Genomic DNA, 14,827 nt, shown 5'->3' on the forward strand with positions numbered 1-14,827 from the left:
GTTTGTGTTTAAGGTCCTACCATTGGGCTGACTTGGGGGCTCCCACGAAGCATGCAGTGTATGAGGTCCTGTGGCAGCAACTCTAGGTGGAGGTTGGTTTTGTGGGGGGGCAGAAGCTGTCAAAAAAGACAGTGGTGGAGTAACGGTGCAGCCTCCAGAAGAGCACGCCTGGACACATGTGAGTGTTTTGTCATTTTCATGCTAGAAATGTTGAATGAAACTGAAGAACTACTACATTCTTTTAAAGATACACTTACTTACACATATCACTATTTTATTGGGAGTATTTTGTATCTAAATGTTGAATGGTTGTTTTCTCCACCTACCTCCAGTTTCACAATGTACTGGGTAAAGGGCTTTAGACCAATTACCACAGCGTCTGTAGATAAGCCTGTGTAGTGAATGATGGGATCTGAACTCGATGACTCACTGGAGGACAACACAAACCTGTGAGAGACAAAAAAAACACATCAGTTCCTCTTTATGTTTGGATCTCGGCCGTAGGGGTCAAGGGGTTTAGACGCAAACCATGTTAACTGCAGTGTCCCTGGTTTGAATGGAACGTATCAATTTAGAGGTCTGCAGGCGTCTGATGCAGGTTATTCTCTTATTTTCCCCCACTATTAGTCATTTTTTTCAATCAACTATAATTCCCCCAAATTAATCTTAATAAATACAATGCCTAAAAATATTGTTTGTCTATCTCTAATTGATAATTTGTATTCCCTTGTGCCTCTAAACTCCCTATCAAATGTCCATACTCGTCCTATTTTATAAAAATTATATTTTTCCCCACTCTTCCCTGCTCTATCCACAATTTATTCAGTTAGTTTGTTCCTAACAATCATTAATCTCACTCTATCATCCTTGCCTTTTAACTTATTTGTTTCCCTGACAGGCTTCAGTTGGCCACTAATAGAAGCTGGTACTTTCTATTACACTAAGGGCATGTGACCTCAAGCTGTTTTGCTATGATATTAAATTAATGATTGACCATTACAGTGTTTTTGACATTCACCATCAGTAAGAACAACTTCCTGTACAGAAGGTAAAGCTAATTTAATGAGCCACAACTTGGAGTTTGTGTAACTGGATGTGACTCCAACTCTGCGACACTCCTGACACAGTCCTGTCCGCTCTGCGTCCACACCCACAATCCCATCCAGTCCCTCTCCTCCTTCTTACCTTTCTACTGGGCCTGTGTCATTACGTGGCGTGCTCCAGTTAAAACTAGCTGTGGTTGCACCTGGTCGTCCAACAAGGTTTAGATGGAGCTGGTCAGCTTCAGGTGGTGCACCGAAGGTCTGGCATGAGGCCGATGCACTTATTGTTGCACCGGCTACATTAGCTGTTAAGAGCCAGTAGGAGTAGCTGGTGTAGGGCGACAAACTGGTGTCTTCAAATGATTCAGGGCCTGAGCAGGGACAGAGGGGAGGAGTGATGTGGAATGTGGTTTTAGAGTGGTGGAAGGCACAATCAAGGGTAAGCAATATTTATTTCACTTGTATTTGAAATGTTAAGAAGGATATTAAAGGTCCCATATTGTATAAAGTGAGATTTACACTCTTAGTCTTTTCAGATTATAAAGCAATAAAGTCTAAGTGCTATATAAATACTGTGAAAGTCAAAACACTAAATCCATGGAAAAACGTACACAGCCAGAAACTTTCAGACCTTCCATAATTTTGTGATGTCAAAACTATACAGTCACTGCCCCCCCCATGGCCCACCCGCACCCACCCAGTTTTCTGTTTGAGCTTTGTTAACAACTAACGACTACAATGATCTACAAGACAGAAAAATAGGAAAATGCTGTCATTGGATGCCCTCTAAAGGATAATGATACTGGAGACCGGTGACTATAGTTTATCTTTTTCTGAATTTCTGGAACATTTTTGGTCTGAGTTTGACACTCTATTGGGATCTTTACTGGTTTTACCTCTCTCTCGTCGTACCTAACTCAGAACACTAACTTAGTCAGGAAAGAGGCTGAAATAACAAGCTATAAGTTATATTTGTTAAACTATATAGTCAAGTTGTTATACAAAACCACAAACTCAGTTTATCTCCTCATGGATGTCAGAGCGCTGACAAAGTGTAAAAGATGGGACCTTTGAGTTTGTGTGAAAAGCTGTGCGAATACTTACTGAAAGGAAAGTGACTTTGGATGCTGTGCACTGACTGTCCATCTCTCATCAGTGTGTAGTTGAGGCTGTTTGAATTTGGGGAGTCGGGTGGAGCCCAGGAGAGATGAATGGAAGTATAACTGAGAGCAGCACCTACTGGTGCTGGCTGCTGAGAGGGTGCTGCACAGAAAGACAATGGTAAAATAACTATTTTATATTAACTTTGAACAACCAAAGGTCATGGTGATACTAATTATACACGGATGTATCATGGTGTTCACTTAATCATTACATGTACATATACTGAATCTTTGCCGATGCTTATGTTGATGGTGCGAGTGTAATCTAGTGTGTGTATTACCAGACCTTTACTGCAGCCAAAGGGGTTTTGAGAGTCAAAATCTCTTGCTCCAGGTTGACAAACGTCACACTTGTCTCCAGTTACCAGCAGCTTACACACACAGCCCCCCGTGTCTGGGTGACAGGAACCGTTGACGCTGCCCACTGGGTCACATCCACATGGCTGGCATCTGGTCGAGAGAAATGTTTTTTTTAAATGGTCATGAAAATGTTTTATAGAGTTTTTTTGCGTGTGTGTGTGTGTGTGTGTGTGTGTGTGTGTGTAAGTACATACAGTTTCCCTCACCCAGCCAGTGTGGTGTGTATAAGAGCCAAACAACTTCCAACCAGCCGAGCAGATTTTGCTTTACATGTGACCCTTCATTTGCATGCGTGTGTGTGTGTGTGTGTGTCTGTGTGTGCGTCTAAAGGTGTGAGGTTGCTGGCTGGATGATCTCCCACTGCCCTGTTCCAGTGAGGCTAACATAATTTTGGTGACCCAGACACATCTCTCTCTCTCTCTCGCTCTCTCTCTCTCTCTCTCTTACATACACAGGATCGCCCTGGTGCTCCTCACAGGCCCGTTCCTACAGGACCACACTGGTGCACACAGAGAAGAAATGCTCCATCACAAAGGTTCTTTTCCGCTCGAGGACAATGTTCTGTGCACTCCTATCACACTCATGTCCGTGCTTTTTATGTGCACACGTTCTGACACTGATTAAACGCCATAGTTTTCATTTCTATCACACACTGTACTCGCATGTTCTGTCTCTCTCCCTCACACAACACCAGGACTTCTTTATTACTGTGTGAAAAGCCACAGCCTCATAACGAGCTGCAAATGTGTCCTGTCAACTGGTGCTCACACACACACGCACGCACACAAATAAAACACACATGCCATACTGACTCGACCTTCACTTCAATCCCAAGGAGGAGGAATAAAAGACCAACAACACAAACATTCTCTGATTTCTAAAGCCTCAAAATAAAGTGATAGTGTGAAAGAGGGAATTTGCGTAAATGTTTATTAACAATACCGATTATATCACATATAGAACCAGATATGTTTTGCAGTGATATGTAATTAAAATTGTGCACAAATTTAAATTGTAACAAATAATGATGGTCTCACTATCAAGTGACTCTAGCCACAAGAAACAGCATTGAGCAGTAATAATTTAAGACGTCGTTTGACCTTTCCCAGCACAATGAAAGACAGTGGGAAAAGGACGACAGTCAGAAAGAGAGAGAAGGGTACGATAGGGTATGTCAAGAAGTCTGGAATGATCTGTGCCTCTGACCATGTTTTACCACACTCCTCTTTTGCCTTGATCCTATCCTGAATGTTCTTTCTCTCATATATCCCTCCTACATTCCCACTGCTCTCCTTACTGACTTTATAAAATAACCTTCATCACTCTGATGCTTTTTCTCTATCCATCCTTCTATCCCTCTCTCCCATGCGGAGATCTCAGCCACAGCAGATCTCATGCTTAATTTGTAGTGTAGAATACAGCAATCAGGCAAGGTTAGTTATGACACACACACACACACACACACACACACACACACACACACACACACACACACACACACACACACACACACACACACACACACACACACACACACACACACACACACACACACACACACACACACACACACACAGGACCACTTGACAAACACTTTGTGGAGTATCTATCTGCTATGACACCTTGCTTAGAGGACAGTAAATGTGTGTGTACTAGTATTTCATAGGGTGAAAAGTGTGTGTGTGTGTGTGTGTGTGTGTGAGAGAAGGCATGCAGGTAGAGACATGAGTGGTAAAGGTCAAAGCAGCTCTTAACACTTGTAAGTCATATGTCTCCCTTTCCGTCACTTATCTCTGCAGAGACTGCCCCTGCTGGCTCGTGCACTGTGTGTGTTTGTGCGTGTGTGTGTATGTTTTTGTACAGCTGGGACGATTAATGGATCCAAAACCTACAGGTATTGTGTCCATCTGTGTGTGTGTTCCTGCGTGTGACTGTGACTTTATATGGTTACCTGCCCAGGCCAGGGTTGAAGCCGAAGAACATCTCTCGACACTGGTCACAGCGTCGCCCTCCCACAGTGGGATGGGCACACGCACACTGGCCAGTGTGGCTCTCACACCCACGCTGCACTGCTCCCATGGGATGGCAGTCACAGTCAGCACACAAAGTCTGATTTGGAGAGAGGTAGAAGCCTGGAAAGACACAAACATGTAAAACAATAATTATTTTTAAAGTTGATATCTTCTTTCTTAGCTTTTTCCTTGTTTGCTTCTTCTTTCCTTTTCCCTTTCTTTATCTTTGATTTCTACCCCTTTAAAGTTATGACTTCCAAAAGTTTTATGTCCAATTTGGTTGATTGCAAAATTCTTAGATTTAATGTTACAAATGTCATATAAAATATAAAATCCAAAATAATTCACTTAACACAATATGGTTTACTATTTGTACATTGTAGGATTTTGTGCACACCAGGTTATAGAAGAAATATATTATATTCTGTGTAGTGAAGACATAGTGCATTTACGTTATAAATACTATTAACAAATTATCATATATATGATACATATTCTCGTACTGTGTTTTCCACTGACAATATATTGATTATATGTTCTTATAGTTATTTGATGTTATATTCTTTATAACATTCCATACAACAGTGAATGACTGACTTTGGGTTGCAGCTTGCATATATCTATGTCCTTCCTAATAAGCATTATGCAGTGTTGATTACAATTTATCTGAAATAAAATTTAGCACAATGCCAATGAGTGTGCCTGGGGTTACATTAAGCACTCCAGGTTCTAAAGTATAAATCAATTTGGTTTATTTTTCCCCAGGCCTGGCAGCTAATAAGCAAATTACATATTCTATTTAGCCACTTGGAGAAGGGAACTCACATTGGCAAAAAAATAGCAGTTAAGAAAATTGAGAAGGAGAATTTGTAGGAATGGAGTATGACAAATGTATATGAATAAATACTTACCAGACATGATATCTGACAGTACATGAATGTTAACCCATGTCAGTCGGTCATAATGCAGAATTTGATTTGGTGGGCACATGTGAGATAATAACTATTATCTTGTGTCCTCTGTTTAATCTCTTTAACATCCGTTCCCAGCCTGTGTGACAGTAAACCTGACTATGCTGTTGGACCTTCTCAATTACTGACACAATACAACATCTGTTACCTTTTGTCCCACAAGATTAACCAAACACTCAAAACAAATTCATGAGCTAATGCACACACACACACACACACACACACAGAGCCAAAGTCAGATGAGTGAGAAAAAGCGATCTCTCCCCTCTTTTGTGCTGTTGTTGAGACCTGGCACAAACAGGACAATCACTGATTGGAGATCTGGCAGAGCGCACGTGCCAACACACACACGCGCACACACACAGGAGCACTAGTCATTGTTCTTGACCATTTCCCCCAATATCTCTTCCTTTTTTGGCAGCCCCTCCATACACACTCACCAGGTCGGCAGCTACCGCAGTCTTGTCCGGAGCGCGTAGGGACACAGACACATTGGCCTGTGGTGCTGTCACAGACGGTTCCTGCCACAGTTCCTCTGGGGTCACAGACACATGGAACGCAGCCCTGGAACAAACCCTCTGACAGGACATAAAACTTTATCAGAAACCAGTATAAATTTACAAAAAATATGACTGATTGTCTTGTATAAAACTCTCAAGCTGTACAGAATATGACACTTGTAAAGCCGTTGGATTCAATCAAAATGTATAGCTAATGTCGGATATGACGTTTGACTCCCGCTCTGTGTTCTCTCACCCTGGAGGTCTGAGCTCCTGTTGTAATAGTTGTGGGCACAGTTGGTGCACCGTGCCCCCAGCACCCCCTCTCTGCATGGGCATTGTCCGGTCCACATATCACATCCCCCCTCGGACACAGTGCCACTGACGTCACACGCACACGGTAGACAGCCCAGGGAGTTCCGATGCTCCAGGGTGTGGTAACCGATATGACAAGAGTCACAGCGACGGCCTTTCACATGTTCCTATGAAAGAATTAAGGATTATTATAGGAGGCACACAATGGAAGGTGTAATAGATAAGTACATTGTAGCATTGCAAGGTGGTAAGGAGAAGATGTCATTGCTTTGTCAGTGTCGGATAACATTCTGATTGATACCTCCACCATGGAGATAATGTTTGCATGCAGAAATATGCATAGACTACTCAACCAATTTCCATGACATTTTAGGGCATGACTCATGGACTAGCCCAAAAGGGGGAACATCCTGGATTTTTCCCCCCACTTTCCTTATTACATTACATTACATGTCATTTAGCTGACGCTTTTATCCAAAGCGACTTACATTTTTAGAACACTCATCATTTTATGAGGGGCCATCTAGGGGTTCAGTATCTTGCCAAGGACACTTAGGCATGCAGATGGGATAGAGTGGGATTCGAACCGGCAACCTTCTTGTTGCAGAGCACCCGCTCTATCCCCTAGGCCATGCTCTTCCTTAACATCAACATTTGTCTTGATTAGGGAATAATTCATGGACCTTGGTGGAAACTAAATATTACATAAAAGATATTAAACTGTGCAATTTGGTGCATGTTCAAGTGAGTGTTAACTTTTAAAAAAAAGTATGGATAATAAATACTTAAAGTGCTCATAAAAATAGACATGAAGAGTTCTATGAGAGAGAGCAAATAAGACATTGTATGATAATGACTTTATTATTCTGACAAAGATCCTGTGATAAGACTGAAAGCTCCAGAACAATAACAGAATGGACATTTTGATCAGTCTTTTGTAAACTACTGTTTCAAGATCAATAAACTTTGAACCAGAACAATTAAAGTGTCAAACTTGGAATATTCAGACATGATGTCATACCTTGCACAAACACTGTCCTGTGTCAGGGTCACAGTCTGTCCCAGGTACTGTCCCCTCTTCAGAGCAGTTGCAGGGAGCACAGGATCCCTCCAGTCTCAAGCCATACGACCCAGTGCCACATGAGTCGCAGCGCTGCCCTCCCACCCCGGCCTTACACTCACACTGCCCCCGCTCAGGCTCACAGAACTGGCTGACGGACCCCATGGGGTCGCAATCACATGGGACACAGCCGTCTGGTCGGGACAGGTTCCAATAACCAAACTCACAGTGGTCACAAGAAAGACCTGGCAAGAGAGCAAGAGAGAGGGGGGGGGGGGTTAGAGAAATGTTGAGAAAAGGGCAGAGTGAGGCCACCAGAGAGAAACAGAGGGGGAAATAGAAAAACCCAAGCATCAAGCCTCTCTCAATTTGGAAGTGTGTGTGTGTGTGCGTGTTGTTTGGTGTGTGTGCCTGAACATGAGAGAGTGAGCGAGCGAGAGAAATGGTGGGTGAGTATATAAAACTGCCATCATTAGGGCCAGGCCCTCTACATATGATGGATCACTCACCTAAGGCCAAACACTTAATTTCACTGAGCGAGAAAATAAATAAATTAAGCAACTACAAGAAAAGAATGGAGGGATATAAAAAGAGGGGATGAAGGGATGGAGAGATGAATGGAATAACATGAAAATAATACTAAATTAAGTGTTAAAACAACGAAAGGCTGAGCTCCTGAGTTTGAGTCCATATCTGTCACCTCAGCAGTTTATTGTGACTTTGCCAAATCATTTGCTCAATAATTTGTGTGCTGTTGATAATTGTTGGATTGTAACATTTAGCAACACCACGATGTAGGTTTTACACCGGCAGCACTAGGCTATATGGCTAGTTAAAGTATGATATGCAGCGTGTGTGCGCTGGGCTTATTTGAATATGCCATACGTATTCCATGACAGGCAATCTGTCCCTAAATGGATGCCTGGGGGCTACGCAGTCGCCGCTGCCGTTTATGAGCAAGCGAGTGTTCGTACGTGGGTGGGTGTGAATGTGTGTGTATGTGGACATGCTTCCATGAGAGTATACCTGTACAACTGTGTAAGGCAACATGACCATGTGCATGTGTGTGTGTGTGTCTAATAATGTGCGTCTTACTGGGTGTGTGGCAGACACTTGGCATTTCCCCCTGGTCTGCCCACTTTAATGATTTTATAGATATGAATGTATTTCTCTCCATAGATCATATTTCATTATAGTGCAGTGACGGAATTTCTGTGTGTGTGTGTATGTGCACATTTGAGTGTGGTAAATATGCAAGGTGGCACTCTGTTGCTTACAAAGCTAACAATGATGTGATATATTGTACGATTTTACTCCAAATCAAGTTATACATATCATAAAGTACCCCACAGCCATTACAAAAATATAGCATTTTCATTTACATTAACGATATTGAGCTGAATAAGCGTGAATCCTGTTTGTGCAGCTACTTTTGAGACATTCAAGTTGGACCAGAAACAAATGAGGAGATCAGAGAAGTAAAAGGGAAAAGTACGGTAAGAAGAAAACCAACATTTTGTTCGAAGATCAGAACAGAAAGGATGAATTTTGTACTGGGTTGTGCACGTGTGCATGTGAGTGTGTGTTTTCCAGACATGGCCCAGCCCTTTTATCAGTAGCCAGCTGGTTAACAGGCTCATGCATCACCATTTCAAACACTATTATGTACACAATGCACTCTTCACCTTGTTATGAGGGTGCGTGTGTGTGTGTCTGCATGTGCGTATCTGTGTCTCTGTGCGCGCATTTCAATTCCGTCCTTCTGAAGTGTGCCTGCCATTGCTCCACTCAAAGTATCAGCTTGGCAGTAATAAATTGCCATAATCAAATCTAATTTCTGAAAAATACCTGTGGGAAAAACCAAACAAACAGGGACGGGGGGGAAAAATGAAAGTGGGTCTTGTAAGACGGAGTGAAAAATACAAGGGGCTGCAGCAGTTTGTTTTGATCAACTTGGCATTGAATTAGAGAATTAAATATCAGCTTAGGTCTTGATGGGATGCATGCAGAAGCTTACACACACACACACATACACACAACCACATATGTTCAACATTTATGTAACACATACACAAGGAATCTAACATGCAATACATAAAGTTGGGCAGAGACAAATATCTACATATGGCCACATCCAGACATGATTCCTCATACATATACTGTACACATTTCCAAGTTTTCACTCACTCACTCACGTACACACACACATTCACAACCACAACCGTGGGCCCTTGATAGCGAGGCTTAGCAATAACCATGATGCGTTGAGTTGAGGAGCGTTGGCCGGTTTTGCATTTCATACAAGCGCTCTTCAAAGACACACAGGGGAGAGAGTGAAACCATTTATCACAAAGAAAGCACAACGGCTGGAAGCACCGCCAGCAGAAAAGCCTGTTTATTTTGGCTGGCAAAACACTTTGGGTGATGTGTTAATGCCTGTGTGTATACACAAGTGTTTTGGTGTATCCACTCCTGCTTGTTGTGTGTGTGCACCCCGTGAGCCACTGAGCCTACGTATTAATTAAGATGCCATTAACAGACATTTAGAAACTGGCTGTTGTCATGAAAAGGAAAGTTATCAAAATACTTTGGGACATGTTGTAAGAAACTATTTTGGGCCCCAATCATTTTGAATAGCTAAGTGGTGGACGGCGGGCTTCAGCAGTTTGCTTACCTGTGACATGGGCTTTACACTGGCACTGTCCCGTGTCCTGGTTGCAGCTGGGAATCGCTGCTGTCGAGGTGCTGATGACACCAGTGTCACTACAGTTACAGTGGACGCAGCCACTTGGATTTGAGGCTTGAAGACCAAACCAGCCAGGCAAACAGTCAGTGCAACGGCGGCCTGTTACTGCAACCTTACATCGACACTGACCCCCTACCTGGAGACAAGAAACCCAGAGGGAGAGGTGTGAGAAAGAGAAGAAAAAACAGCAATAGAAAAGAAACGGATCTTGAGTTCCTTCAACAGCTCTAAAAACGCTCAATCATCAAATTTAGAGTTATATAAGGTACACAAATTGCGGTTTGTGTGTTTACTGCATACCTGGTTGCACTCCATGCTGTCGTTGACTGTTCCAGCAGTGTCACAGTTACAAGGCCGACAAACATCAACTGAAGTGGGATCAGATTCCTCAACCCGGAAAAACCCACTTATACACAGCTCACAGTTCTTACCTGATGGTGAAAAGAGAAACACACAGGATGACACAGAGAGCATGGAAGACAAGGTGAAAGACAGAAAACACAAAGAGATCAAAACAGACGTTCATGTCCAGGTTGACATCTGCCTAATTTATGCTGAGCCCTGCCTGCTGAAGACAGTAAACAATTTGCGAATGTTTTAACTACATGTTTAGCCACAGACACGGGCTGGATTTCTACCGGGGCTGCCAATGGTCAGTCTGTCTTTGTCCAATCTGCAGCATGACAACGAAGCTCTTCTGCAGCTGAGGGGGTTCGAAATCTGAACCCTTCACGGATTCAGACATAGGCAGCCGCTAAACAAACTGCTTGTGATATTTCGATTTTTGGGGATTTGGTAGCCAAACCATAATGTAAAAAAATGTAAAAACCTGACAGGAACCTGTTTTTTTTCCATTTATATTTACGTGGTTGAACATGTGAAATGGTAAATATTGTAACGAACTCTGTACCTGTGGTGTTGTGCATGCAGTTGTCACAGACGCCCCCTCCTCCTCTATAATGCTCATCTGGTTGGTCATCAGCGCTGACATCATAATGACAAGAGAGGGCGTGACTGTGGCAGGGGCAGGGCCGGCAGTTCATAGGCTGGAGCTGGTCACCTGACCTGAATGGCTTGTCATTGTAGAGGGCCGCACAACGCTGACACTGTATAAAACATCAACATATTAAAATACAGAAATACATTTTTAATAAAGATATACTGTAGAGTTTGAATATGCTAACAGTTGTATTTTTTTAGAATGATGAAGAACTGGATTCGCATACAAGGATTCTAAGACACTAAGTGAATTTGAGAATACAATCAAAGCACTTTTCCCTCTGTGAGATAAAAAACAATTCCATGACAAGCGATCAGAAAAACAACCACGTGTGTTCAGCACTGAAATAAATGTCATAAACTGTGCATTCACTAAAAACTACTGTATACACATGTGGGCATAGAAAAATGGCCCCATGACAAGTGAAACACTTGTTTCTGATGGAACAAAGACTGACACAGAAACAGAGAGAAGCAAAGAAACAGAATGAGTGATGAGGGATATGAAAAGAGGAAAAATCAGTGGTCCATGTTAATCTAAATCTAAAGAGAGAGGAGAATAATACATAAAACTGAATAGAAAACACAGAGGTATTCTGTAGTATATGATAAAGAGTCAGTAACCCCCCAACCAATACATTCATCAGACCACTAATGAGGAGTGACTTGCTACAGCCAAAGCTCTCACACAGGCACACTTTCATGTCAAAATAAACATACAAAGATGTGCATGTGTGTGTGTGTGTGTGTTGGGGGAGGGGCATTATAAAAAATGCATTTTTCTGTAGCACAGAGCTGCAGAGGCAAGAACCAGCGAGAACAAGGCCTTTGATTTTGTTCAGCAGTCAGTACAAATTATGGCAGACAAGGGGGGCATCAAATGGTGGGATTAAAAATGTATTAAAAAACACAGGAGTTCCTCCCATGTGTGACACATGGAGACCTGCACCGGGCCTATTATGTGTGACACAGAGGGAGGAGGGGGGCAGGGGGGGTGATAAGGGGAGGGGGAGAGAGAGCATAGATTGGAATGGGAGAAGATGCTCATATATGTGTACGAGAGAGAAGCGGAGGATGAGAAAAATGCAGAAGACTGATAAAAATGCATTCATATTTTAAAACTTAAATAACAGGGATAGAGATAGAGGAGACAGGGATAAAGAAAAAAAACAACAACAATGTGGGGGAGACATTAACAGGAAAAAAAAAAAGAAAGAGAGGACAATAAGATCCTCAACAAAATCATTGTTGAAATGTGAAGAGGACAAAATACCACATGTGTAGCTTTTAAACTTTCAAACATTGGCAAAACATAAACATTACTGGTGGTAAAAAAAAAATATTATATAAAGAAGAGACAGTGGACGCTCATTTCCAAAGCAGATTTAAGGAGCAATAGGGTTTGCGTTTCTGTGCGTGTGTGTCTAAACAAAGATCTTGTTAATAACAATGCTCTGGACTAACGAAGCAGCTTTCAATTCTCTGGAGACACCAGACAAAAAGAAACAAGACTGTAAAGACCTTTCTCACTCTCACACACACACACACACACACACACACACACACACACACACACACACACACACACACACACACACACACACACACACACACACACACACACACACACACACACACACACACACACACACACACACACACACACACACACACACACAATTCCACACAATTCCACAGGAGTGCAGGGCTGTTTGCATGTTCCTGTTTGTTGTGTCTGTTGCCTGCTCATCTGTCTGTCAAGCTGTTTGGCCTCCACTCTGGCTGTTGTCGTATCCTACAGTAACTACCTGACTTTCTGTTTGTACATGCTTCTGTTACCCCTCTGCCCATCTGTCTTTCTGTTCGCCTGCCTGTCTATCTGCAGCCCTGTGCCTCAAAATGTTTCACTTATCAAAGGTACTTTTCCTTCAGCAACAAAAAGCTTGCTCTACATCTCAGCCTGCGTCTCATCTGCCCGGGGAGGAGTTGAAGAGCGAGATGCAGCGAGTTCTCTGCTCCCACATCTCTCATGCTCTCTTTTCATTCCTCTTTCGTTTCCTCTATCCCGGTGCCTCCTCCATTTTCCCACCCTTCCCTTCTCTTCCATCTTCCGTCTTTCTCCAACAAATCACTCCGTACATCTCTCCCGGTTTCCCACCTCTCCCCTTCCTCACTTGGTTCCCCCTGTCTCTACTATCCCCCGACCGCTCGTTCCCATAGCCGCGATGAGTATGTGAGCAGGAAATATTACCATAACAAATGAAAGAGAGGGAATGTTTTTTTTTCTTTCTACTCCTTTCTTTTCATTCAACACTGCATTACCTTCCCTCTCTCCCAGCCTGCTAATTAGTCGAGGGACTGGTGTTCGGGAGTTAAAAGAAGAGTGCACACGTTCATTCTCTTCTTTATACAAAAGGTTTTGATGGCACTCCATCATCTGCACACAGTGCCAGCAGCGAAAAGGGACAGCAGATACTGAAGATTGAGTTTACATGGTTTCAATTCTACTGCGTTTATCTTCCTCACTTAACTGTAACAGTAAACCTCGTTTAGAACATTGGTGAAGTGTGCTCTGCAGATGGGGAGGCACTTTATCAACAATGGGACTTCAACATTTATTTTGTTTTTTTCAACACTGACAAAACATAAAGTTTAGTGGTAGAATGCCAGTGGAGCACATACCTCCACAAAGGCCCAACACTCCACATCAATTCAATTTTGCTGGACCAAATTGCACACTTATAGAAATCTGAATTGTATTCATCAAGAACCATGAATTATTCCCTGAAAAATCGGACAGTGTCAAAGAATGTGAAACCAAATTCTTGGATCCACTCCCTGATCAGATCTTCACAAAAAAATTAAAATTCCCTCCCTTAGACACACCACATCCTTTCTCCAAGTTTCATGATAATCTGTCTGTTACATTTTGCAAGATTTCACTTACAAACCAAACAACCAACCAACAAACGACCAAAGACACTGGGGTGAAAACGTAACCTCCTTTGTGGAGGGAAAAAAAATTGTGGCAGGATACGAATCTGGTTGACTCCAAGAAGAGTTGCCACTGTAACAATACAAAGGCTTTTGGACATTCAAATAAACTTAACTGATTCAGGACATTTTTATGAAAACATATAAATTTAGCACTATTAATACTGTTAGTAATGTGGTTATGTGTTTTTTTTGTCTTTCAGAGTGTAATGTAAGCTGCGTGTGTGTTGTGGACTGTGAGTCAGAGGAAAGAATAACATATTTTTTTCCACTTGGAATATTTCGACAAAACCTGCTGAGTGAGGACAAATCTAATGGATATGTGGACATTCAGATGGTATGTCACAAGCATCTTTGTGTGTGTGTGTGTGTATGTATGTGTATTTGTCTGTGTGTGTATGCGTGTGTGCCTCTGTTAATCTGCTGGGGAAACGCATCTTATCCTAAATGCCACGACCAATTTCACGCTCTCACTGGAAAGGTTGTGCCACTGGTGTGTGTGCACGAGCGTGTTTGTGTGTAGAGGCCTGTGTTATGTGTATCTGAAGTTAACCCGGTTAACCCCAGCGTAGGTGAAAATCTGCTGCTGAGGCAGACTTTAGCAGAAGGGATCCTGGGCAGTGCTACTTAGCGTCACTAGCCATCAATATCTATCACACACAAA

The 14,827-nt window shown here is 42.5% G+C and overlaps 1 protein-coding gene across 1 annotated transcript in view; it reads right to left on the reverse strand.

Annotated features, from left to right (window-relative positions):
• The window catches only part of ush2a (Usher syndrome 2A (autosomal recessive, mild)), a 187,758-nt gene that overhangs the window by 137,110 nt on the left and 35,821 nt on the right, over positions 1-14,827 (reverse strand). Inside the window, exons 11-22 of the mRNA XM_062387555.1 lie at positions 11,081-11,276; positions 10,471-10,601; positions 10,099-10,306; positions 7,386-7,669; positions 6,306-6,531; positions 5,990-6,127; positions 4,518-4,698; positions 2,493-2,656; positions 2,148-2,306; positions 1,186-1,414; positions 327-447; positions 21-168 (exon numbers count right to left, since the gene is read on the reverse strand). Coding sequence (XP_062243539.1) covers positions 21-168; positions 327-447; positions 1,186-1,414; positions 2,148-2,306; positions 2,493-2,656; positions 4,518-4,698; positions 5,990-6,127; positions 6,306-6,531; positions 7,386-7,669; positions 10,099-10,306; positions 10,471-10,601; positions 11,081-11,276 — 2,185 coding nt within the window. The remainder of the gene's footprint in view (positions 1-20; positions 169-326; positions 448-1,185; positions 1,415-2,147; positions 2,307-2,492; positions 2,657-4,517; positions 4,699-5,989; positions 6,128-6,305; positions 6,532-7,385; positions 7,670-10,098; positions 10,307-10,470; positions 10,602-11,080; positions 11,277-14,827) is intronic.

The sequence above is a fragment of the Platichthys flesus genome, chromosome 1 (assembly GCF_949316205.1).
Source record: "Platichthys flesus chromosome 1, fPlaFle2.1, whole genome shotgun sequence".
In the NCBI taxonomy this organism is placed as follows: Eukaryota; Metazoa; Chordata; class Actinopteri; order Pleuronectiformes; family Pleuronectidae; genus Platichthys; species Platichthys flesus.